This window comes from Paralichthys olivaceus, chromosome 19 (genome assembly GCF_024713975.1).
Source record: "Paralichthys olivaceus isolate ysfri-2021 chromosome 19, ASM2471397v2, whole genome shotgun sequence".
NCBI classification, from domain to species: domain Eukaryota; kingdom Metazoa; phylum Chordata; class Actinopteri; order Pleuronectiformes; family Paralichthyidae; genus Paralichthys; species Paralichthys olivaceus.
Genome location: NC_091111.1, coordinates 20,487,501 through 20,511,956, shown reverse-complemented (window position 1 = coordinate 20,511,956; position 24,456 = coordinate 20,487,501). Strand labels below are relative to the sequence as shown.

The 24,456-nt window shown below is 43.9% G+C and overlaps 2 protein-coding genes across 5 annotated transcripts in view; both read left to right on the top strand.

Annotated features, from left to right (window-relative positions):
• Positions 1-1,000: 1,000 nt before the first annotated feature.
• LOC109646404 (kunitz-type protease inhibitor 1-like) lies at positions 1,001-5,272 on the top strand. The gene is made up of 10 exons (XM_020112148.2): positions 1,001-1,481; positions 2,288-2,439; positions 2,898-3,039; positions 3,514-3,684; positions 3,786-3,818; positions 3,912-4,040; positions 4,162-4,212; positions 4,293-4,463; positions 4,666-4,734; positions 4,816-5,272. The coding sequence occupies exons 1-10, from the start codon at positions 1,070-1,072 to the stop codon at positions 4,995-4,997; spliced, it is 1,512 nt and encodes a 503-aa protein (XP_019967707.1). The 5' UTR covers positions 1,001-1,069; the 3' UTR covers positions 4,998-5,272.
• Positions 5,273-7,540: 2,268 nt separating this feature from the next.
• The window catches only part of plekhg3 (pleckstrin homology and RhoGEF domain containing G3), a 17,211-nt gene continuing 295 nt past the window's right edge, over positions 7,541-24,456 (top strand). Inside the window, exons 1-19 of one of the 4 annotated variants that reach the window (XM_069514933.1) lie at positions 7,541-7,694; positions 9,155-9,222; positions 10,974-11,419; positions 11,951-12,051; positions 12,639-12,708; positions 12,783-12,829; positions 13,570-13,720; positions 13,911-14,042; positions 14,227-14,409; positions 14,495-14,587; positions 16,589-16,675; positions 16,762-16,795; positions 17,400-17,477; positions 17,560-17,595; positions 17,789-17,799; positions 18,776-19,102; positions 20,246-20,335; positions 20,508-21,963; positions 23,019-24,456. The exon at positions 23,019-24,456 is cut by the window's right edge and continues 295 nt beyond it. In XM_069514933.1, coding sequence (XP_069371034.1) covers positions 9,174-9,222; positions 10,974-11,419; positions 11,951-12,051; positions 12,639-12,708; positions 12,783-12,829; positions 13,570-13,720; positions 13,911-14,042; positions 14,227-14,409; positions 14,495-14,587; positions 16,589-16,675; positions 16,762-16,795; positions 17,400-17,477; positions 17,560-17,595; positions 17,789-17,799; positions 18,776-19,102; positions 20,246-20,335; positions 20,508-21,963; positions 23,019-23,908 — 4,281 coding nt within the window. In that variant the 5' untranslated portion in view covers positions 7,541-7,694; positions 9,155-9,173 and the 3' untranslated portion in view covers positions 23,909-24,456. Of the gene's footprint in view, positions 7,695-7,782; positions 7,917-9,154; positions 9,223-10,973; positions 12,052-12,134; positions 12,164-12,638; positions 12,709-12,782; positions 12,830-13,569; positions 13,721-13,910; positions 14,043-14,226; positions 14,410-14,494; positions 14,588-16,588; positions 16,676-16,761; positions 16,796-17,399; positions 17,478-17,559; positions 17,596-17,788; positions 17,800-18,775; positions 19,103-20,245; positions 20,336-20,507; positions 21,964-23,018 lie in introns of those variants that run through there. The other 3 variants (XM_069514934.1, XM_069514935.1, XM_069514938.1) reach the window with 3 other exon arrangements.

Genomic DNA, 24,456 nt, shown 5'->3' with positions numbered 1-24,456 from the left:
AACCGTGTACACGCTGACCGTAATTGCACCGAATCGTTAATAATGTATAAAGAAATTATAATTAAATTAATAATAAATAATAAATCGATAACAGATTAATAACGAATCATAAATTAATAATAGATTGATATCGGATGACTGATTGATTAATAACAGAATAACGACACAATAAATGTATGAATATGAGAATATTTATCTTCACTTTGATCATTTTTCTATATCATTTATTTTCCACAACACAAGGTTTTATTTTCAGAGCTTTAATTCATCTTATTGATTTATTGATTCATCTTTTATTACATTTATTGATCATAATGTTCTTGACCAGTCAGAACTCAACACATTTAGTTTTTATTTATGTGATTATTTTAAATGAATTTAAGTAAAAAGCAACAACATGTGTATTATAAATATATATAGAACACACATTTATATAATCAATAACGAGACTCAACAGATTAAAGAACTCTGATATGACCACGTGCAGCAGCTGTTTCCAGTTTACATCGTCAGGACAAAAAAAAATGATTAAAGAAAAATGTATAAAAAACCTTCAGATGAGCGAGAAAATATGATAGTGCCTCCTGCTGGTCACTACTCAAACTACAAGACTTCAAATGAAAATCACTTGAGATCTTCAGAGCTTTTGTTGTGATACTACACACTGGTAATGAGTTACAAGTACATTTACTCAAGTACTGAACTGTAAATACATCATAATGAATTCCTAATGATCGTGTTTTGATATTGTTTAGTGTCAGTAACAATAACACAGCAATAACTTGTGTAAATAAAATTTAAACACATCTGATTTTATTGAGATAAAACAAACATGTTTACAAACATTATGAGATTATTACATAGACTGTACATAAAGATGAAACAATAAAAACACTGTAATCAGTGTTTTTATTACTAACCCTTCAACAAAGAGACTCCGCCTCCTGGACACACCTGAGTGACGTCATATGAGTTATTTTCCTCTGTGAAAAGGTGAGACACACCTGAAGAGACGAGGAGCGACACGCGGTGAAGTCAAAGTTCTGACACACTGACTGCAGCTAAAAAAATGACTTCTTCCTCCCTGCTGCCGCCCCTGCTCCTCTTCCTCCTGCTGCCGCTGTTGCGGCAGGGCGGAGCGGCGGAGGACGCGCAGTGCCGCGCGGCTCACCGCTCCGGTCAGGATGACTTCGTGCTGGACGCGGAGGACGCGGTGAAGGAGGGAGCGGCGCTACTAGCCACTGCGCGCGTTCACACCCTGGAGGCCTGTGAGCGCGCGTGCTGCGGGAACCCGCGCTGCAGCGTAGCGCTGCTGGAGCCGCGCGCCGCCGGAGCGACAGAATCTGAGAATCGCACCTGCGTCCTGTTCAGCTGCGTCCACAGAAACCGTTTCGTGTGCAGGTTCGTGAACCAGGCCGGATACCAGAGCTTCATCAGAGAGTCCGTGTTCCAGAAGCACCTGGCGGGACCACAGGGGGCAGGTGAGTCCACACCTGCACCATTACAGTCACTGGATCAATCAGTACACAGATCAGTACACAGTACACAGATCAGTACACAGTACACAGATCAGTACACGGTTCAGTACACAGATCATCAATACATGGTTCAGTACACAGATCAGTAGACAGTACACAGATCAGTACACGGTTCAGTACACAGATCATCAATACATGGTTCAGTACACAGATCAGTACACAGTACACAGATCAGTACACAGTACACAGAACACAGATCAGTACACAGATCAGTACACAGTACACAGATCAATACACGGTTCAGTACACAGATCAGTATACAGATCAGTACACAGATCACTACACAGATCAATACACGGTTCAGTACACAGATCAGTACACAGTACACGGTTCAGTACACAAATCAGTACACAGTACACAGATCAGTACACAGATCAGTGCACAGTACACAGATCAGTGCACAGTACACAGATCAGTACACAGTTCAGTACACAGATCATCAATACATGGTTCAGTACACAGATCAGTACACAGCACACAGATCAGTACACAGATCAATATTTACAACTTTCAGTCACATGCTCTTCTTCAGTGAGTACAGTTGCTGTGTTGTCATGGAGATGATTCACCTGAGAAGATCAGGAGCTGATCAAAGTCAATCCAGCTGCTTTTATTTTGAAAGAACAGGAGCTGATCACAGTCAATTCAGCTGCTTTTATTTTGACAGTTTCTCTAGATTGAAACTAAAATAGCGTCTCCATAGCAACACAACAACAAAAAGTTTCACAGTGACATCACTGTTTCTTTAGGTGAGCCCATCGCCAACGCAGGTCGTGATGTCATCGTTCAGCCTGGTGAGATGGTGATCCTGAACGGCATCGAGAGCCTGACGCTGGGCGACGCCCACATCACTGACTATCACTGGAGTCTGCTGAGCGGAGACGCTGGCGTCAAGATGGAGGTAAAGCCTGCTAACACAGGGGGCGGGGCCTAACATTTACAAAAACGTCATTAAAGTATTTTATTTTTCTGGCAAACCTGCGTGTTGTGTGTGAACAGATGAGCGGTGGATTAAAGTTGAATTAAAGTGTTTAAAGTTGTAAAAGTACTTTTTATTATTATTCAAACGTACATGACAAACTATGATAAGGAAAAAGTAAAACAACAGGAAGGGACATGTAGCATCATTCCTACAATACCCCAGGTCAAGGATTGCAGAGCAAACCTAGGTACTGTGCGTACTTTATCTCATATTACAAAACTGACTGAAACTGCTTTGGGCACATGAATTCACATCATTTCATTGTATATATAATATATCTATATATCTATAGATATAGATATATAGTGTAGTAACAAAGTGGTTAGTGTTGAATCTGTTGCTGTCATTTGAAATTCAATGATTTGTGATTTCTGCAGGGGACCGCTCTACCTGACCAGGTGCAACTCTCTAACCTGCAGACAGGCTCATACCTGTTCAAGCTCACCGTCACTGACTCCAACGGCCAATCAGACGATACCAAGGTCACCGTCCTTGTCCTCAGCCCAGAGCTGTCCAGCTGTGAGTGCTCATGGGAAATGTAGTCCACTGATGATTTAGTTGTTTTCCCGCCACACAAGACATACATGCAGTGCTTCCCTTCAAAATAAAATCTGTGAAACTGCTTTAACTTGGCCAGAAGTATATGGACATAGGAAGCTCCATAAATAATGTGTCAGTATTGATTGGTATCAGTTGATCATCAGTGTTGAGTGATCAGTATGTTTTTACACTGAGGAGCCACACCTCGCCTCAAACTGGTTGGACTGGAATCCCTGCCACACACACACACACACACACACACACACACACACACACACACACACACACACACACACACACACACACACACACACACACTCTTGTTTTCTTCCACTGGGGTTAGCATGCTAACCAGTTTGCCCTGTTTCCTTATTCTCTCTTCTTCTTTTGTCACAAACATTTTTTCATATGAAACTTTATGAAACGTTTGATGGCGTCATGTTTCCGTCTCAGTTTACTGTTTGGCTGCTGTGAAGGTCGGGCCGTGTCGCGGCGCGTTTCCTCGTTGGCACTACGACGCTATTACAGGAGTCTGTGAGCAGTTTGTGTTCGGAGGCTGTAAACCAAACAACAACAACTACGTGACTAAAGAAGAGTGTTTGTCCACCTGCAAAGATGTCAAAGGTAACACGGACACACACACACACACACACACACGCACACACACAGAGACACAGGTACATGAGACCGATTGATGATTCATGTTTCTGTTTTTTTGTCCACAGCAACAGCAGAGAGGGGTGTCACCTTCCCCTCAGGTCAGTCCCACAATGCACCTTAGGGTTAGGGTTAACCGTTTAGGATGTGAAGGATAAGTGTGTGTGTGTGTGTGTGTGTGTGTGTGTGTTCAGAGGTGTGTGGGTCAGCATGTCATCCTGATCAGCTGATCTGCAGCAGTGGCTGCTGTCTGGACAGAGGTCTGGAGTGTGACGGTGTGAACCACTGCAGCGATGGATCAGATGAGGAACACTGCCACAAACGTAACACACAAACAACACACACACTCATTGACATCTGAGTGAGGATCAAACAAAACGTGCTCACAAAACAGACACACAAGACTAAACACACAGCTGTGATCTTCCTCCTCCTCTTCCTCAGTAAACCAGACCTTCACTCGCCTGCTGAGCATTGACGTCAACCAGAGGAAAGGTCTGTTTCTTCTTCTACACCTGCTAATTATCCGCTGAAGCTAACATGTTACATTCTAACCCCATCCCAACCTGCCACAGCTCGGTGTGCGGAGCCCCCCCACACTGGTCCATGTCGGGCGAGTCACACCCGCTGGTACTACGACCCCCTGGACAGGAAGTGCCACCGCTTCACCTACGGTGGTTGTCGAGGAAATGAGAACAACTTTGAGGAAGAAAACTATTGCGGTGATATCTGCGATGGAGTGACTGGTACAAAAGAGGAAAAAAATAGTGCCAGATGTAGCTGCACGTGTCGCAATACAGTCCATGTTGTCAAAATGCCATACAGTTCTGACTTTATAGTTCCATATAGTCTATATAGTCCCGTATGTGTCCCTATAGTTCCATTTAGTTCCCTGTTGTTCCATAGGGTTCCCTATAGTTGTACTTAACCTTGTGTTTGTGTCCTCAGAGCAAAACGTCTTCTTCAGAGGTATGTTTGGCCGTTTTGAGAACGACAAGGATGACAAAGACGACTCAGGTCAGATCTGTAAGATAATTGCAAAAGATTTTAAAATCAGGTGTAAACGGACAGGAAGTGACCTCACTCTCTCCTCCTCAGGCGCCATAGCTCTGGCTGTGGTCCTGTCGGTGGCCATCTTGGCTCTGTTGGCCATCCTGACCTACTGCTTCCTGAAGAACAGGAGGGAGCGCTCCCATAGGCCTGTCAGTACAGGCCCTGCCCATGTGGCGCTGCCGGAACAGGACATGCTCGTTTACAACAGCACCACTAAAGCTGTATGATGTCATTACTTCACCTGTGTGACATCATCACTTATGTCCTCATGATGACCACAGACCTGTGTGAGGTCTTCAGTGGTTTGTGACTGTAATCATCACGTGTGAAGATGTTCACTTTGTGTTTGAACTTGTTTGTCGGGCTTCTGTCACTTTGTTTTTCTTATATTTATCAGTTGTGTTTGTTGGGGTCAAAGGTTGAATCTGATTTAAAATAAAACTTTTAATATCTCAGGTCGTTAAAATATGCTCATTTGTCAATAAAGAATAAACAGATGAAAGTTTTTTCATTTTCTTATTGTCTCGTGAAAACATCTGAGAGTCTCCATGACAACAGAAGAACATGTGAGTGAGAGCAGCGGAAACAAAAGTGAAGCAGAAAGAATCTTAATTAAGAATTGAAATATTAATTATTACTTAATCTGACAAAACTTTATTCATAGCATCCGCTCAAACGAAATGAAACGGCAGAGACGACTGTGATGTCATCAACAAACTCCACATACAAGTTTCTATTTTCATGTGTTTCACAAGATGTACAAAAGACATATGTTCTGACATGTCCTGGGTCACGAGCGTGTTGTCTGTGTTCTCTGTGTGAACACAAAGCAAAGTAGATTCAGACACCGATTTCTTTATTTAATTATTCTATACACGGGGTGTGGTCACTGATGTGGGTGTGGATGTCTTTTTCAGTCAGGAACATTCTAAACTTTGGCTCACGCACGCTCACCGCTCATGCAGCTGCTCATTCCAGAAAGAATAACTACAATCTTATTTTATTGGCTTTCCTGTCTATAAGTGATGTTTTCACTAGTTTGTTTCGTCTGGATTGTATGAGTTGTGGTTTTCTTTGCCCCAGAGGGGCCCTTTGTGTTTGGATACTTTGTGTTTACATCGAGGGGGCCCTCTGTGGATTGGTCCAGACTGGACAAACTAAACACCTTTTGAGATTTTGTGTTTCAGGAGAAGATTCTCCGTGACGTCCTCTGGTTGTTTGTTACACTCCGACGTGTTTGAACTCGTCTCTTTATGTTTTCTTTTTGGTTCTCTGTTGTGTAACAGTGAATTGTTGTCGACAGTGAGATTAACATCCAGCAGGGGGAGACAGAGAGATCTGTTGTTCACATCTGAATATTGATAAGTGTAAGTGTTAATAAAGAATAAAATATGTTTACATTTTATGTTTATCTGACAACAGGAAATACAGGAAGTAGTGGATTAAAATACAGGAAGTATTGGATTAAAATACAGGAAGTAGTGGATTAAAACACAGGAAGTTGGGGATTATTAACTCCTCTCTTAAAATGGCCTTCACTGCTCAAAGTGAAGATTGAAAGTGTGGGAGTAGACCAACACCTGGCTGCATGGACAACTGACCACCTCACCAACAGACCACAGTTTGTGAGGCTCCATCACTGTGTCTGACGTGGTGCACTGCAGCACAGGTGCCCCTCAGGGTACGGTGCTCTCCCCCTTTCTCTTCACCCTCTACACATCGGACTTCACCCACAACACCACCCACTGCCACATCCAGATGATCTCCGATGACACAGCCATTGTTGGATGTGTTTCTGAGGGGAACGACCTGGAATACAGGACGGTCATCAGGGACTTTGTCAGCTGGAGTGAGCTCAACCAGCTTCAGCTCATCACCAGCAAGACGAAGGAGATGATCGTAAACTTCCGGAGGAAAGAATCCCACTTCACACCGGTGAACATCCAGGGATCGGACATAGAGGTACTGGAGAGCTACAAATTCCTGGGTGTTCACCTCAACGATAAACTGGACTGGACTGACAACACCCATGCTCTTTACAAGAAGGGCCAGAGTCGCCTCCACCTGCTGAGGAGACTGACACTGTGGTCCCTGAGCAGCTCCTTCAGCTGCAGACTGTTACACCCATGGTGTAAGAAGGAGAGGTTCTGCAGGTCCTTCATCCCGGCTGCTGTCAGGCTCTACAACACCTGTTCATGTCTCTACTCACTACTACTCACCATGGCTGTATTTTTATTTATCTGTTTTTATATTTCTAATATTTCTAATATTTTTAATATTTACATTTCCACTTACAATGTCTAGATCACTTACAATGTACCATTTTATTTATATCATCATGGATACACTTACCTTACCATAGTATTTATATCATGGTCACTTACTTTTGCAATATTACTTATATTATGGTCACTTTACATGACAATACTTTTTATATCATGCCACTCTTTTATCCTCGATCACTTCCTCACTGAGAAACAAAAAGTTCAACGAGGAAAAAATATGAATACATCGACATTAAGGCTCCGCCCACAGTGACCTGTTTTAAAACTTTTGTAAACGATGATGCCCACGTTCTCTTCCTGATTGGTTCTTATCAGTCACATGTTCCTTCACATCATGACGTATTCCAGGACTCACATGTCTCCGATAAGTTTTCTATAAGTTTTCTATTGATTGATTATGAATCGCTCCACACAAATGAAAGTAGAGCAGATGTGTGTGAGGACGCCCCCTGCTGGTTCTCAGACGAACTTTGTGACAGTGACCGCTTCCTCCTAGTTGTGCGCATGCGCAGTAAGTGAGTGCGCGGCAGCCTGCAGACAGTGTGGAGGTTAATGACACACGCACGGACTCACACGGACTCACGGACACACACGGACACACGGACACACGGACACACACGGACCTCAGGTTGGTCTCAGGTGAGTAATTTACCTGTTCACCCTCACGAGACACAGCTGCTTAACACGGAAGTGTCCAACTTTAAACCAATCAGACAAGAGAGTGGGTGTGGCTCCGATTGAGGCTCGAGACGAAACGTCGATTTTTATACGGAAACAACAACAAACAACAACAAACAACAACAACATTGTCATGAAACCCTGACGACGAGGAAACGAGCGTGTGTGTCCATGCGCGCGTGTGTATATACAAGTATCTGTGTGTGTGTGTGTGTGTGTGTGTACAAGTGTGTGATTGTGTTTCCGTGTTTGTGTATCTGTGTGTGTGTGTGTGTGTACAAGTGTGTGATTGTGTTTCCATGTGTGTGTGATTGTGTGTCCTTCTCATTATGTGTGTGTCGGTCAGTGTGTTTTATCTTTATTAACCAAACAGACAATATGCACATGAACTCTAGGGGCAGTATAGAGTTATTAGGGGCGAGGCCATAAAACGTCCAATCATTGCCACCATTATTTCAAACCTTTACCTGGATTACGATTAATGAATGATTTGGTGTTTAAACATGTGATGTCACGTCGATACCATCAAAATATGAACTTCTCTGTAATTAAATGCAAAAATGAGAACTGAGTGTTTATTGTTTTTTAATTTACATGGGACATAGAAGCATCAAACATAGATCAATTATTACAAAAGCTGTCACTGTTAAGTTTGATAAATAATTTTAATAATAAATCAATTCCAATAAGAAAATAGAACATATCTGAAACTGTCAGACTCAGGAGAAGCAACATTCTGCAATCAAGTTTAATAAAGTTCCCAGAGAGAAAATAACATCTTATATTAAAGCTATCACTTAATATAGTGATAAAAAAGCAATATAAAGGTTACACAACATATCTAAATATTGAACATTCAAGTCAAATATTTATTTGCTGATAACAAGCATTTAACTCTTTTCTTCCACTATTGGATAAAGTAAATCTCTACTTCTTCAACCTGGACTAAGAGTTCCTGGTGTTGCCTTGTGATGTGGCAACTGTTCCATGACAGGTGTTGCTCTGTCCCACATCTGCCCCCTTGAAGCTGAAATACTTCCATACCACTGAAGCGCGCTTTTCTTTTGGGACTAGGTTCAGGTTGTATCAGTGATAGGCGGTCGGTCCGGTTCCTCACAGCTGGTCTCTGTCGTCACTGACGCTTTGTTTTGGTTGGATTTAGTTTCACCATCATGTCAACAAACACACTCAGCTGATCCTCCTTCATTGTTTCGCTGTTCGACCATGTGACGCTCAGTGAAGTAAGGACCAGGATGAAGCACCAACAGAACCTGGTTCAATGTCTGCTTTGATTTTTAGCTTCATGTCCTATCTGCTAACATGGAGAAGGCAAGGTTTATGATGAGACAGACACTTTGGCTATACTTTACAGAGCTGTCATGTCGTCCATATTTATTTACAGTCTGTGTGTGTGTGTGCAGGTGTGCAGGTGTCGGAGCGATGCCTGAAGGGTCTGTCATCATCTCCTCTGACGTCTCCATGTCTGAAGGTAAGATCTGATCTCACTGCTCCTGATCCACATGAGGTCAGAGGTCAGTCTGAAATCATCAACTGTTAGCACATGATGCTAACGCTAAACAGGAAGTTAGTTTGAACCGGAAAATTGGGTTCAAACATAACACATTAGACACTGACGACGTTCTGAAGGAAAAGTTCCAGAGCAACTGTTTTCTCTCATCTAACTCGTGCACGAGCCATGTGCACGTCCGAAAACAGCTTCAGTCTCGCTCACAGATCCGTCCTTGTTGTCATCAGTGTTGTTTTTCTTCTCTGTGGCCGGTGGTGAAGGGAACCGGCAGTGTCCACACACACACACGCACACGCACACACACCATCTCACACACACACACACACCATCTCACACACACACACGCACACACACACACACACACGCACACCATCTCATACACACATACACACACACACACACCATCTCACACACACACACACACACAGCATCTCACACCCACACACCATCACACACACACACACACACACCATCTCACACCCACACACACACATGCACACCATCTCACACACACACACACACACACACACACACAGCATCTCACACCCACGCACACCATCTCACACAAACAAACACACACAACACACACCATCTCACACACGCACCATCACATACACACACACACACAACACACACCATCACGAACACACACACACACACACACACCATCACAAAAACAAACACACACACACACACACACACACAACACACACCATCACAAACACACACCAGGACAATAGAAGTGTGTGTCAGTTTTGTCTCAGTGTGACTTCATCACTGATCACAGTCATAAAACACACACACACACACACACGTCAGTGTCGCTTCAGAATGAGTTGTTTATTTTTAAATAACGGACAGAAACAGTTGATGTGACAGTGAACACATCATTATCTGTTGTGTGAGGTCAGAGGTCAGTGAATGTCCAGCAGGTGGCGTCACCCTCCCCCTGCTCCTCACGCTCATTCTAATTGGATTACGTCCCGCCCTGTGCTGGTGGAGCTGCATGTAGAGTCTGTGTCCTGATCGGACCTGGTCCTGGTCTCTGCAGACAGGAGGAGGTGGAAGGAAGGAACAAACGATCAGGTCAGACTGTTTCCTCTGACGTTGTCTGGTTTTAATGTGACATGTCAGACGGACACTGAGTCTGTAGTTGTGATGTTGTGTTATTGTTTGTTGCAGATGAAGCAGCAGCTTGTGATCTTGTGCGGACGTTAGTTGTAAATAAAGGTTGTTTGTTCTCTGCTCGCTCTGTGTCTCCATAGCAACAGCCCCTGAGGCTGATGGGTAGTATAGTTTCTTAGTGGTTTTAGTTGGTTAAAGAAAACAAAATGACAAGCTGATTTTGTGTGTGTGTGTGTGTGTGTGTGTGTGTGTGTGTGTCCCTTCACTCAAAGATAATCTCAGGTCACATGACCACACTCTTAATCACCATGGAAACCAGCTGACTTAAACTGTTACATAATGCTGCGTCACAGAAAACTTGCATGTCTGATATTCAGACTTGAAATTTCAGCGTTCCGTGTCACCAGCTGTTTCCTCGTCACGTTTCCGACTTGTGTGTGATGTCACATTCTCTTGCTGTGATGTCACATCCTGTCTCCTCACTGACACTAACTCCTCCCACTCCCTCATAACTTAACTTTTATTTTGAAAGTGTGAAAAATCTTTGAGATCCTGATCAGTTCTGTCAATCACACCTCTCCCCTCAGAGTCGCCCCGCCTCTCCACCGCCTCCAGTAGCAGTAATGAGCACGCGCCGGTAGCCCCGCCCTCTGACTCTGACCTGCCATTGTCGGACCCTTGCCCTGCGAGCCTGATCTCCACACTGTCCTCAGGATCCAGAGACGACATCCTTGCACCGCCGCCGTCCATCCAAACCCCCCACATCAACCCAGACCTGAGCCCCGCAGGACACAGTGACGAGGGGTCATGCCCACCCTGCCACAGTAAGGGGTGGAGCCTTGGCCTCACCCACAACAACAACAACAACAAAGAGTTGCCGGCGAGTCGGGCCTCAAGGGGCCGGCAGCAGACGTCGCCGTTCATGACCGGCAGCATGACACCGAACCCTAAACCTACCTACCTAGACCGGGTCATCATGGAGATCATCGAGACCGAGAGGATGTATGTCAGAGACCTGCGCATGATCGTAGAGGTGACATCATCAGCTCTGTTTATATTAAATTTATATTAATAATAATATATGTTATATCTTTTTTTTATACGCATATAACTATTATATTTACATATTTATATATATTTTATATAAAAATTTCTGACGTGTGCTGCTACTTCTACTATAAAGTTAAAGTCCACAGGATGTTCCTGGACGACGCCCCCCCTGCAGGTCAGACAGGGACACGACACGTGACAATGAGCAGGTTTCAGCTGAGATCAGTCGCCGCCGTCGTCATGGTGATAATCACCTGGTTAAGACCTGGATGAGCTGCTGATGTAACGACGAGGATCAGAGCGAGAACCTGGACGATCCCAAAACAATAAATAATCAATAAATTATACACAGAAAGGAACCTGCTCACAAACTCATCTGTCAATTCTAAATCAATATCATCAATAAATAAAGATCACATTTACTCTGTAAAACATTTACTCTGTAAAACATTTACGCTGTAAAACATTTACTCTGTAAAACATTTACGCTTTCATCTTGATGTCGTCTCTTTAGGATTACCTGGCTCACATCATCGACTGCTCTGATTTGTCGATTCGTCCTGAGCAGGTTTGCTCTCTGTTTGGAAACATCGAGGACATTTACGAGTTCAACAGGTGACAAACTGAAATATGTTGAGAAGAAGTGATGTGACCTCTGACCTTTGACCTGAGTCTCGTGTGTTGTAACGTTTCCTCAGGGTTAGCGCTTGCTGGTTCGTTTCAGAGGGTGAGTTTGTTTGTCGGACCGGCGTAACCCGTGTGGAGTGTTTTGCTGTGGACACGCACACAGACACATGTTTTTATTTGGTCAGCGGCATGAAGCACACTGGCTCCACCTGCTGGACAGGTGGATCCATTACGTGTCAGAGTTTTCTCTCACTGTTTCTTTCATTGAAGTGAAAACTGATCACATGATCTTCATCTGTGGTTATTGGATCGATGATGTTTCCTCACACTACACCACTCCTCCGCTCCCTTCACTGGTTACCACTTCCAATGTGAAAATGTTGCCATGGTTACTTCACCTGCTGAAGATCATGTGATCCGATCAAAAGCTCCATTGTGACTAAATGCTGTGTTTGTTTCATTGTGAACTGATTTTATCAAACTGATTCAGAATTTCAGAACAAATTAAAGATTCATTTTGTTCAGAAGTGGGGCTTGTTGTAGTGTCGTCATGGTGACGTGTTTATTGTTCACAGTGAGCTGCTTCAGGCTCTCGACCTGTGTGACAACGACCCCGTCAGGGTCGCTCGCTGCTTCGTCATGAAGGTGAGAGAATGAATCTGAATCTGAATCAGAATCTGAACTTGAAACTGGACTTTACTGTTTCCTGTTTGTTTCAGAGCGAGTACTTTGAGATCTACACTCAGTACTGCACCAACTACCCCAAGTGAGTTCTGACTACACACTTCCTCATGTTGTTTTACAGAGGTTTGTTCACACCTGTTTCTACCTGAGCTCTGTCCCATGAAGCAGGGTTTGTAGTTATCACTTAACTTCAGGTTAAGTTTTCCGTCCTACGAAGCTCGTTCACATGTTCTCGGGGTAAATTACCATGGTAACTTATCTTGAGCAGCTGACCTGCTCCAGGTAAAGTTGGAGATAAGAGATCAAACAGTATAGAAGCTCCGCCCACTGACCACATGGTCACGTTATATATTTTTACCAAATGTCCCCAGGGGGCGCTGTAACTTACACTTGGGCACAATCCCAGATGTGTCACCAGCTGTTCTTCTGTGTTTAGCAGCTGGAACTGTTTCTTTTATTCTGGATGTTTGTTCTCCTCTGATTTTTATTATTCAACAGTTTGATCTTCAGCTCTGCTGTCAGTCAAACCGTCTGTGATTGGTCATATGCAGTAAACTCCGCCCCTTTCATGTGCACACACTCATATCTAAAAGAAAAGGAGTTGATAACCAGCGTCATGTGACCACTTAGCCTGACTGTGTTTGTTAGGTTAAGTTCAGCCGGATATGTTGAACCAGCTTCGTAGTACAGACCCTTTTCACACCTGTTCACACCTGTTCACACCTGTTCACACATGTTCACACCTGTTCACACCTGTTCACACATGTTCACACATGTTCACACTTGTTCACACATGTTCACACATGTTCACATCTGTTGCAGTTCTGTGGCAGCACTCACTGATTGCATGAGGATTAAATCTCTGGCAAAGTTTTTTCGGGAGCGTCAGGCACAGTTGAAGCGTTCGCTACCTTTGGGTTCTTATCTACTCAAACCTGTTCAGAGGATCCTGAAATACCACCTGCTGCTCCAGGTAAGAACCCTTCACACCTGCAGTGTGTAAAGCAGCAGATCTGAGATCATTGTACAGAGGTGATGTAATGTCCTCTGTCGTGTCTCAGACTGAGCGTTCAAGCAGCCAAACATTGTTCCAGCACATTCAGGAGCGGATCACAGAAGTGTGTTCTGTCTGACTGATTCTGTTGGATGTTGTTGTTGTTTAGGAGATAGCGAAGCACTTTGACCCTGAGGAGGAGGGGTATGAGGTGGTGGAGGAGGCGATCTACACGATGACGGGCGTGGCCTGGTACATCAATGACATGAAGAGGAAACATGAACATGCTGTCAGGCTGCAGGTGAATCAGATGATTGGTTTAACACATATATTTGATGAACGGCTCTGAGGTGACGTCTTAAAGCAGCAGTTTTACGATGGAAGTTGATTAGTTGTTGATGTCCCTCCAGGTGGCGCTGTGCTATCAGGAAATCACTGTACAAAGTAAAAGCCCAGATAAAAGGTGTGTTTGTGTATTCGTTCAGGAGGTTCAGTCTCTGCTGTTGAACTGGAAAGGTCCTGACCTCACCACGTACGGAGAACTGGTTTTGGAGGGAACCTTCAAAGTTCATCGAGCCAAGAACGAGAGAACGCTGTTCTTGTTTGATCGCGTGCTGCTCATCACCAAACGCCGCGGAGAACACTACGTCTATAAAACGCACATCTCAGTGAGGAACACTACAACTCATGATTTTTTTTGAGTCTTTGTACAATTGAAGCTGACGCTGTTTTCTCTCTCTCGCTCTGTTTCAGTGTTCCACTCTGATGTTGATCGAAAACGCCAAAGATTCTCTGAGCTTCAGCGTCACTCATTACAAACATCCCAAACAACCACACACCGTCCAGGTCAACCCCCGACATCTCACACACCACAGCATTTTTTTTGTGTGTGACAGATACACAGCTCAGTAAAGTGAGGGAACCTTAATGTCCAGTTTAAAGTTAAACTTCAGATCAATGTGTCCATTTAGAAGAACAAGTGATTGTGAATCAGTTTCTCTGCTTTAATGCAAATCAAAGTAACAAGGTCATCAGACAGGGAATGTTTTTAATGTGGTGTCCACAGACAGCTGCTCTCTCCTGGTCCTTCCTGACTCATTCTAGTTCTATGTCCTTCTCGAGTCCTTGTCACTACTTGAGGCGCTACCTGCAGCACCATCAGGGTGCACAGGTAGTCCAGCTCCTCCAGGAGGACACATCCATACTTGTGGTCACAAGAAGGTTTGTGTCTCCAGCACAGTCTCCAGAGCCTGGAGGAGACACCAGGAGATGTTAAACCAGGAGACACCAGGAGACGATACACCAGGGTACATTACACCCAGGAGACACCAGGAGAGCTGGACAGTAGAAGAGCATCAACCTAGCAGCAGGTATCTGCTCCTTGTGAGGAGGAACAGGAGGAGCACTGCTCTACAAAATGACCTCCAGCAGGGTACTGGTGTGTTTCTGACCAAACTGTCAGAAACAGACTACATGAGGAGACATGACGTCCTCTAGTGGGACCTTAGCTCACAGTCCAGCACTGAGCAGCTCCATTCACCTGAGAACACCAGGACCAGCAGGTTCACCACTGGAGCCTCGTTCTCCTCACAGATGAGCAGGTTCACACTGAACACATGTGACAGATGTGAAAGGATCTGGAGAAGCTGTGGTGAACGTGACGCTGCTGTAACATCATCTATGACCAGTTTGGTGGAGGGTCAGTGATGGTCTGTGGAGGCAGATCCTTAGAAGGTCACGCAGACCTCCATGTCACAGCCAACGGTTCCCTGACTGCTGCTAAGTACCAGGATGAAATCCTCAGAGCGACTGTCAGACCTTACGCTGGTGTAGGTGACCCCGGGTTCCTCCTGGGTTCCTCTTGGTGAAGTGGACCTTGGGTTCCTCCTGGTCCTGGATGACAAAGGCATTGACTGACCCTCCCGTTCCTCTGACCTAAATCCAGTTGAGCACCTATGGGAAGTGATGTATCTGACGCCACCAAGTCCGTCCACAGACTGTCCAGGAGCTCAGTGATGATCCAGGTCTGAGAGGAGATCCCCAGGACTCCATCCTCCGACTCATCAGGAGCATCATGTCATTGTCAGGAGAACATCCAGGCACCAGGAGGCCACACCCACTGAGTCACATGTTGGATCAGCCTGTGGTTTCAGTTTGTTACTGGGATGTTCAGGTTTGAATCCCCTCACTGGGTTGATGGTTTTAGTTTCCTCTGATCATTGTTACGTCAATTTGTTCTCAACTAATTCTACAATGTTCATCAGTAAAGATTTTACACTTGAATCGTTGAGATCTGATGTTTGAAGTGTTCCCTTCATTTATTTAGCTGTGTATTATTCACCATATATGCTATACATACATATATAATGTATGTATGTATATGAATAATTTTTTTATAATGTGTATAGTCGACACACATGTACGATGAATTTTATTTGATGGAGGTAGAAAATGTTATAAAACATGAAATAAAGTTGTTAAATAGACAAAGTATTGATTGAATATTCGATATTAATCAGATCAGAAAAAAACTGATATGAAATCTATAAAAGCATTAGTCGAGGAAATAAAGTGTTTGATAAGAGAAACTTTATTTTAAATTCATGATTATGTTTTTATATGTTTATTTCGTATATTTGAGTATTTGTTTATCTTCAGACACATTGGTCGTCTCCTTATTACTATTACTTATTACTAACCCTAACCCAAATTGATATACTCGATTATTTTTTATATTATATAGTTTTCAGAAAATGTGTTAAACTATAGAAACAGACCAAACTAAATATTCTAAGTTCCTGCGTTAGTTGTGATGTGTTTGGCCATTTGTGTTGTTGTTGTTTGCAGGCGAAGACGGTGGAGGAGAAGAAGCTGTGGGCTCATCACATCAAACGCATCATTCTGGAAAACCATCACGCCATCATCCCACAGAAGGTTAGCGACGACACGAGCAGCTCACAAACATCTGCAAGGGTTAGTTCTGGAAACACATCTCATGTTTATCGTCTGCTTCGTTTCAGGCTAAAGACGCCATCTTGGAAATGGATTCCATCTGTGAGTAAAAAATAATGTTATCAACATCATAAAACGTCTCAAAATATTTTATTGACCTGTTTTAATTCTGTTTGTTCATAAAATATAACAGCAGGGTTAACCCTTACCCTTATCTTCAAACAACATTAAACATCTGTAAACAACACCTGTCAACCACACTAAACATCTGTAAACAACACTAAACATCTGTCAACAACACTTAACATCTGTAAACAACATCCGTCAACATCACTAAACATCTGTCAACAACATCTGTCAACATCACTAAACATCTGTAAACAACACCTGTCAACCACACTAAACATCTGTAAACAACACTAAACATCTGTCAACAACATTAAACATCTGACAACAACATCAAACATCTGTCAAAAACATCTGTAAACAACAACACTGTTTACATCACATGACCAGTGTACGCGACGTACAGGCAGAGCATCAGATTCATCTTGTGGATCTGAACCTGCTGGAGGTGGAAATAAGTTAATAATTATTATTTTGTTATCATTATGTTTGTTGTTGTTTGTGTTGGACTGGTTGAGAACAACATGTTAAGATCATAAACTCTGAGTTCCTCTTCACTTCCTGTCATTGTCACCTGCAGATCCTCCCAGGTATCGTTACAGCCCTGAGCGTCGCAAGAAAGCTGCGTCCTCTCAGTGTAAAGACGCTGGACGGGGACGTGAGTCTGGTGGCACACACACTTTCTTCAGCGTTTTCATGTTCTGCTAATGTTTGACTGAACACTTTTCTTTCTTCTTCAGAACCGAACAATCAAGTCCTAAAATCAGTCGTCAGAGGTTTGTTTGTTTGTCAGTCAACTGATTGTTTCACAAATCTCTTGTTATTTTTTACATCAATTTAATTTCACTACTTACCACATGAATCAGAAGCTCACATGATCATTTGTTATGTCAACAAAACATTTTTATCTGTTTGAACCTAAACACTTCTTTCTTCTTCTTCTTCTGATGCTGCTGCTGCTGACCTCAGACATCTTTCAGGTGAGCTTTATACTTTTCTCTGTTCTTCTAACCAGTCTGTGATTAAGACATCGTTCAGACACTGAATATTATTTTAAACCTATTACAGTTTTTTACACTTGTTGAAACACGTTTTTTGAATCCTCCTGTCCTTTTCTCAGAATTCTAAACACAAAACTCTTTTCTCAAACTACTCTCACAAAACCTCTGATTATTTTTGCAAAACCACACCATCGCCTCAAAATAGTTTCACATGTGCTCAAAACCAAACAATGTTGTCAGACGAATCAGTCAAAATAGAAAAACTGCTGCGCTGTCATTAAACACTACAACAAAATATTGAAAACACAGTGATCGAGGCCTGTTGCTCATGGAGAAATGTTTATTGGTCACAATAAAGAACTTTACACAGTTGATCATTGAGCTTCATCCTGTCTTTGGGCTGGGTCAGGCCACAGCTCTTTTTGCCCCTTTCCAGGCAACGGAAACCTCCTCTTACACACACTCGTCCTCTGTGTCTCTGATCCGTTGTTGTCATGAGCTTGCAGGACCAACCTGCTGCACTCTGAACTTATATTGGTTTTCATGTTGTCATGACATGATGAGAAACAAGTGTGATCAAGTTTGAATCGTTGTGTTCAATGGATGACTCATGTGTTTCACTTGTGTTCATATTTTGCCGCTGGTTTTTACCGTTATGCATCACAGTGACATCAGTGCATCACAGTGACAACTGTGTTTTATTGCACGAGAATGTGTTTAGAGTTTTGCAAAAGGAAGGACTGAGATCTGCAGATAGTGTTTTACTAAGTGAAGATAGTTTATGGTTTTGTCAAAATGATGCTCAATTCAGTGAATGAGTTTAGACAACTGAGCAACTGATTCACACAACAGGAGTTAAGTCTTTTAGCAATTCAGAAAAAACTGTAAATAACTTATATTAAAACCATCACAGTAGCACCCTCTGTGGGCAGTGATTGACATCTGACCCCTGCAGGTCTCAGACAGGGAGTGGGGGTCACTGTTTAAGAGACGCCCTCTGCAGGCCACCATCAGTGGCAGCACGCTGGCGTCCGGTCAGGACGAGTCTGAGGTGGACGGACCAGCTGGGCCGCCAAGGGGGGAGGGGGAGGAGCGGCTGATCTGCAGCAAGGAAGGGGAGGAGGGGAGTTTGTCTCTGCAGCACCCTCACCAGGCAGCGGAGAGCGAGCTGGAAGAGATCCTTCTGGAGGACGACCAGGTAGACGACTTCACCAGCTCCATACTCGCCGCCTTCGACTGCTGGCCCCATAGGTTCCAGAATTGTCCGTCCACCGCGGTGACGGTGAGGCTTTCTGCCGCCAGCCTGGTCGTCTTCCTTATTGAGCCGCCTTACGGCAACGCCCTAACACGTCACATTTAACAGCCGCTCAACGACCAATGTGGAACTAACACCGGAACACATGTACCACACGGATCACGACCCTCTGGCAGTGATGACGAAACCGTTCTAGCTCCAGTTCTTCAGGTGTTCTGGAGCTGGAGATGAACTGATTCACTGTGTCAAGAAGCAGAGTTCTTTAGAGGTCAGACGTAGGACGTCTATAGGTTCTGTAGATTTACATGGATCTTAAGGCTATGTCAGTTCTGTAGGTTCTGAAGTGTCTTATGGTTCTGTAGGTTTAGAAGGTTCTGATGTTTCTGTAGGTTTTGAAAGTCCCGTAGTTTAGGAAGATTTTGTAGATTCTGAGGATTATGAAGGTTCTTTAGGTTTTGAAGGTTCTATAGGTTGGTTCTGTGGGGAATAATGTTTCTGTAGGTTCTTGAGGTTGTGAATGTTCTGTAGATTCTGAAGTGTCTCTCTAGGTTTGGAAGGATTTGTAGGCTTTGAAGGTTCTTATGGTTCTATAGGTTCTTATAACGCAAACTACAGATAAACATGAACCTGAGCGTTAGAAAGCTCCTGGAGTGAAACATCGTACAGCTCTGCTGTCAGCAGGACCTGAATCTGACCTTTATGTTAAGCTAACAGGCTAACCATTTCCCTCTGCTTCCAGTTTTTATGCTAAGCTAGGCTAACAGTTTCCCTCTGCTTCCAGTCTTTATGCTAAGCTATACTGCAAGGGTTCTGATGAAATGATGTGACATGTCTGAATGGCAGAACTTTATTTCTGAAGAGCAGCACATTTGTTTTGTTTATTTGTTTACTTGTATGTTTGGTTTCAAACGCTGTTTCATTTGAAGCTGATTTTGTATCAAAGCGTCATTTCGCTATGGCATCAATCTACGAATAAAGTTTTATTTGTGTCTGAAGTTTCTTCTCCTAACACAAAGAAGGTGAAAAGTTCAAAACTTATAACATGTTTAAAATATATAAAACAGTAGAACTTGTGAACTAATCCTTTAAATAAACAGTGACACACTTTTGTTTGTTGTTTTTTATGTTTACTTTGTTTTGATCAGCTGATATTAAAGTTGTTTGTTGCAGGACGGCAACGATGTCTCATCACTCGACTTGAACAAAGAAAAAGGACAACCTCCTGAAAAAGATGGTGGAGCTGAAGTGACGTCTGAGCAGGTGAGTATCAGCACAGGACTTGCTTTTAAAATATTTGCAACTTTTTTTATTTTTTGTAGTTTATCTGTAAAAAACTTCACTAAACCAGCCGCACAAACTCGTCTCTGAATCGTCAGCTGGCATTTAAATATTTTAGACAGTATTTCATTTCTAATTATTATTTGGATTTTAGTCGTCCACAGATGAGCTGCTGCAGGAGAAGACATCTGAATCTGGACTGACAGAAAATGCTGAACCAGACTTTTTGGATCTGGAGCCTCCTACGATCTCAGTGTCTCCTCAAAGTTCTGAAAAACTGAAACCTGAAGGAGATCCAGCCCCCACAGAAGAACCACTGTCTGCCACGCCAGATTCAGATTCAAGAACCTTGAGCAGTGCGGAATCATCTGAAGAAGAGGAGGATGACAAGGAGTCGTCAGAAAAAGAGGATGAAGCCACCAGTATTCTTCCATCTTCTGTTCTGGACAAAGCCAGCTCCATCGCTCAGCACTTCACCAACAGCATCAAACGAAGCAGCGCAGCTCCAGACAAAGCCCGCACCCTCGGCTGTGCTTCTCCACGGTTACCGAGCAGAACCAGCAGCAGCCTCAGTCTCAGTGCAGAACCCATCGACCGACCTTTAAGGTTCAACAGCGTCTGTTCTGATCCTGCGGAGACCTTTGGAGCAACAGATTTGACTCAGTTATCTCCTCAGGACGACAGCCTTTTTGACGCTGACAGAAGCATTCAACGGAGGCGGGACTCCATCCTGTCCAAACAGGACCAGCTGCTCATCGGCAAAATCAAGAGTTACTATGAGAATGCCGAGAGCCAGGATGCCACCTTCAGCCTTCAGCGCAGAGAGAGTCTGACATACATCCCAACTGGGCTTGTCAGGAGTTCGGTTAGCCGCCTCGACAGCATTCCGAAGGATAACCACGTCCAGAAGAATCCCTCCACCTTGACTACATCCTCCAGTCTTGACCCATCATCAGTGGAGTTACACTCAACTTTACCCACAGACACCAGCGGTCACTTGGTTTCCAGTGACTCTTTGGACTCTTTAAAGTATGATCAGAGAAGCTCAGATTCAGAAGAAAGCCTCAGATCTCAGAGCCTGCAGACGTTTCCATCTGAGGACGAGGAGTTCAGACCCTCATCTGAAATGATCAAGGTCTGGCAGACGATGGAGCAAAAGATCACCAGATCTCAAAGCGACAACAGAGGTTGCCATGTTCCGAGAAACTCCAGAGAAACTGACGGCATCACAAAGATCCCGAACAAGACCTGTGAGCGAGAGAGTGAAGTGTCTGACCTCAGCACCTTCCCAGAAAAATTAATGAGCCCTTCAACACTCAAGCAAAAATCCTCAGACACGACTCATAAAGGAAGTCTGAAGGTTTTCAGGGAAGAGGCCGTCATCCCTAGGGCTCCGGTTCTGCGGGTCACTCAACTGAGCGCAGAGGCAGAAAGGCCCCGTGAGGATTCAAGCAACGACATGGACCAAACGAAGAGCAAAGTCCTCCACCTGGCTCGCCAGTACAGCCAGCGAATCAAAACGACACAACCAGTGATGCGACAACGAAGTCAGGGCATCTTGATCAGCAAGAAGAGTTTACCCTGCGTGGTGGAGGAGACGGAGGGTTCAGGTACGTTGTCAGAGTGTCAGACCACATCACAGATGTTTTTACAAAGATGATTGTCAGATTAAATATGTGTCTGTTTCATCAGTCCACACCTGGACCGTTCAGAAGTTAGCCGTGGGCCATGTCAGGTGCCGCCTCTGTCAGAGGGAGTGCTCAATGACTGCGAAGGCTGGTTGTCCCGTCCTTACCACTGGCGCCTAGCAACAGAGACGCAGTTTTTTGTCCTCTCAAGCAAGAAATCTCAAGTCTGTCTTGAGGGAATTTCTTCACATTTTTAGCAGTTGTCATTTAGACTCAAAAATTAACTGATTCGATTTCGGTGGACGAGGGTCAAAGCTCACGTGACCTGATTTTATTTTTAATGTAATATATAAGGAAGGAACTGAACCTGCTCTTGTTGATGGATACAAACAGCCACAGGACAGTGATTCCAGTTTAGATTTCTCTTAAGATGCTTTCAGACCTGAACTCCTCAGTTCTCTGGAGGACGAACTCAAATGTCTGAGTGAGACTCAGTTTGTCTGTCTCCTCCCTCACTCCTGTATAAAGTCTAAGTCCAGGAGAAGTGAGGACACAGCAGAGCGTCCTCCACTGATCCACTGGGAGGGAGTGGGGGGGTGATGAGCTTCTAACACGTGACACAAACACGAAGAAACACAAACAAATGTCTCTGGTGACAAAGTGCTGACACACACGTAGAAGACACAGACGAAGACGTGAAGACAGTTTGTGGTGATGAGAGCTGACGACGGTGTCAGGTGATGTAAACATGATCACATGATCACTTCCTGTCTGTCTGCTCCACCTCTCACCTGAAGAACGAGGAGGATCTGATGCTGAACGAGTCTGAGCAGAAAACCTGCTGCTGAGTTGTTCAGCTGTGAAACATGAACTCTGGAGACGAGTCTCTGGAGACAAGTCTCTCTGGATTCTACCTGGAGCTCATGTGTGAAGACAGCTTTAAAGAATGACAGAATCTTGCAAGTGTTTTATTAGAGGATTAAACAGGTTATAATAAAAATCAAATGTTAAAACACTGATTGTTTTATATTTTCCAGGTAAATCGGACCTGACCCTGGCGCTGGTTGCTCAGCTTAAGGCTCCTTCTCTACAGCTGAGCCCCACCGACCAGACCCAGCCTCCAACCTCCATTCTCAGCTCAGGTTTGGTCTCCAGTGGTCCGGCTCCCTCCTGCAGCCACCTGACTCCTCCTCTCATCGAGGGCTTTAACTGGCCTGACGTCCGAGAACTCCGCTCCAAATACTCCGACCAGAAGAGTCCTGTCAACCGGAGTCACTCGATCCCGGAGCAGATGTTTGACTGGGGTGTGAGGAGACACTCCAGCTGCTCCTCCAGTCCCTCCTTCACCGAAGGAGCTTCTGGCAAGGGTCCTTCATACAAGACTCGCCGCAGCCAGGACACCAGCCGGCGAGAACGCAGCAAACGGCTTCATCGAGCCAATTCGCTCGACCCTCAACTCAGCGGAGCTCAAATGTCTGAGCTGCAGAAGCTGAATGATCTGGTGACTGACACCGAGTATGACGGTTACTTTATCGCAGCTGAGACCATGTTACCCAATGACCCTGAACACAAGATCACTGTCATCGAGAAACTTCCAGAGCCTGAGTCCGAAGAGACAGCCTCGTCATCAAAAGAAGAAGAAGAAGAAAATTACGTTCAGATCCGTTCACCAACTAGCAGGGAGAAGATCTCCATCATGGCTGTCATCGACCGCTGCCGAGCCTATCAGGAATCTGACGAATACAAACAGAGAGAGGAGGGTAAAAGTAAAAGTGAGTCTGCGAGGCCTCAAGACCTCGACAAGACAACAGTGTTTCTCACCAATCAGGAGGAAGAGTCCCAGAAAACAAATGTGGGACAGAAGACGGAAGTTGGAAATCAGAGCATCGTAAAGAACCTGAGAGAAAAGTTCCAGAGTCTGAGCTGAATAACATTTTTAAAATACTGTGAAGCGTTGAATCAGCGAGGAACCCAAAGAACGTTTGTGTTTAATTATATCAGTAGTGAACAGATTACTTTATTATTATTATTGTTATTAATTAGAAACCATGAGATTGAGATCATAATAACTCAAACCAACTTGCCAAAAAAATCTCTTGTGCTGTAAAAACAACAGAAACCAATATTTTGTGATTCTTTGGTTGTTTTGTTAAATATTTAGAAACATATCAAATATTTTTATTGTGGAAAATGTCTTCAATCAGGAATGCTGCGGGATCTTTTGTGTATTTTCCTCTTTACAAACATTAAGAATCATCACTAAACTGTAAAAGCTTCATATGTGACAGTTATAACTGTTTTTTTACTGTAAAAAATTGAAGCTTAACAATAACCACTACATTTTCACGTCACTTTGTTCAGTAACACGTTTGAAAGCATCACAGAGATTGTGATATTCCCTCAGTGTGTCAGGACGGCTTTGCTTAGCTTTATTTAGCTTAGCACAAAGACGACGCAGAAGCAAAGCTCTTGTGT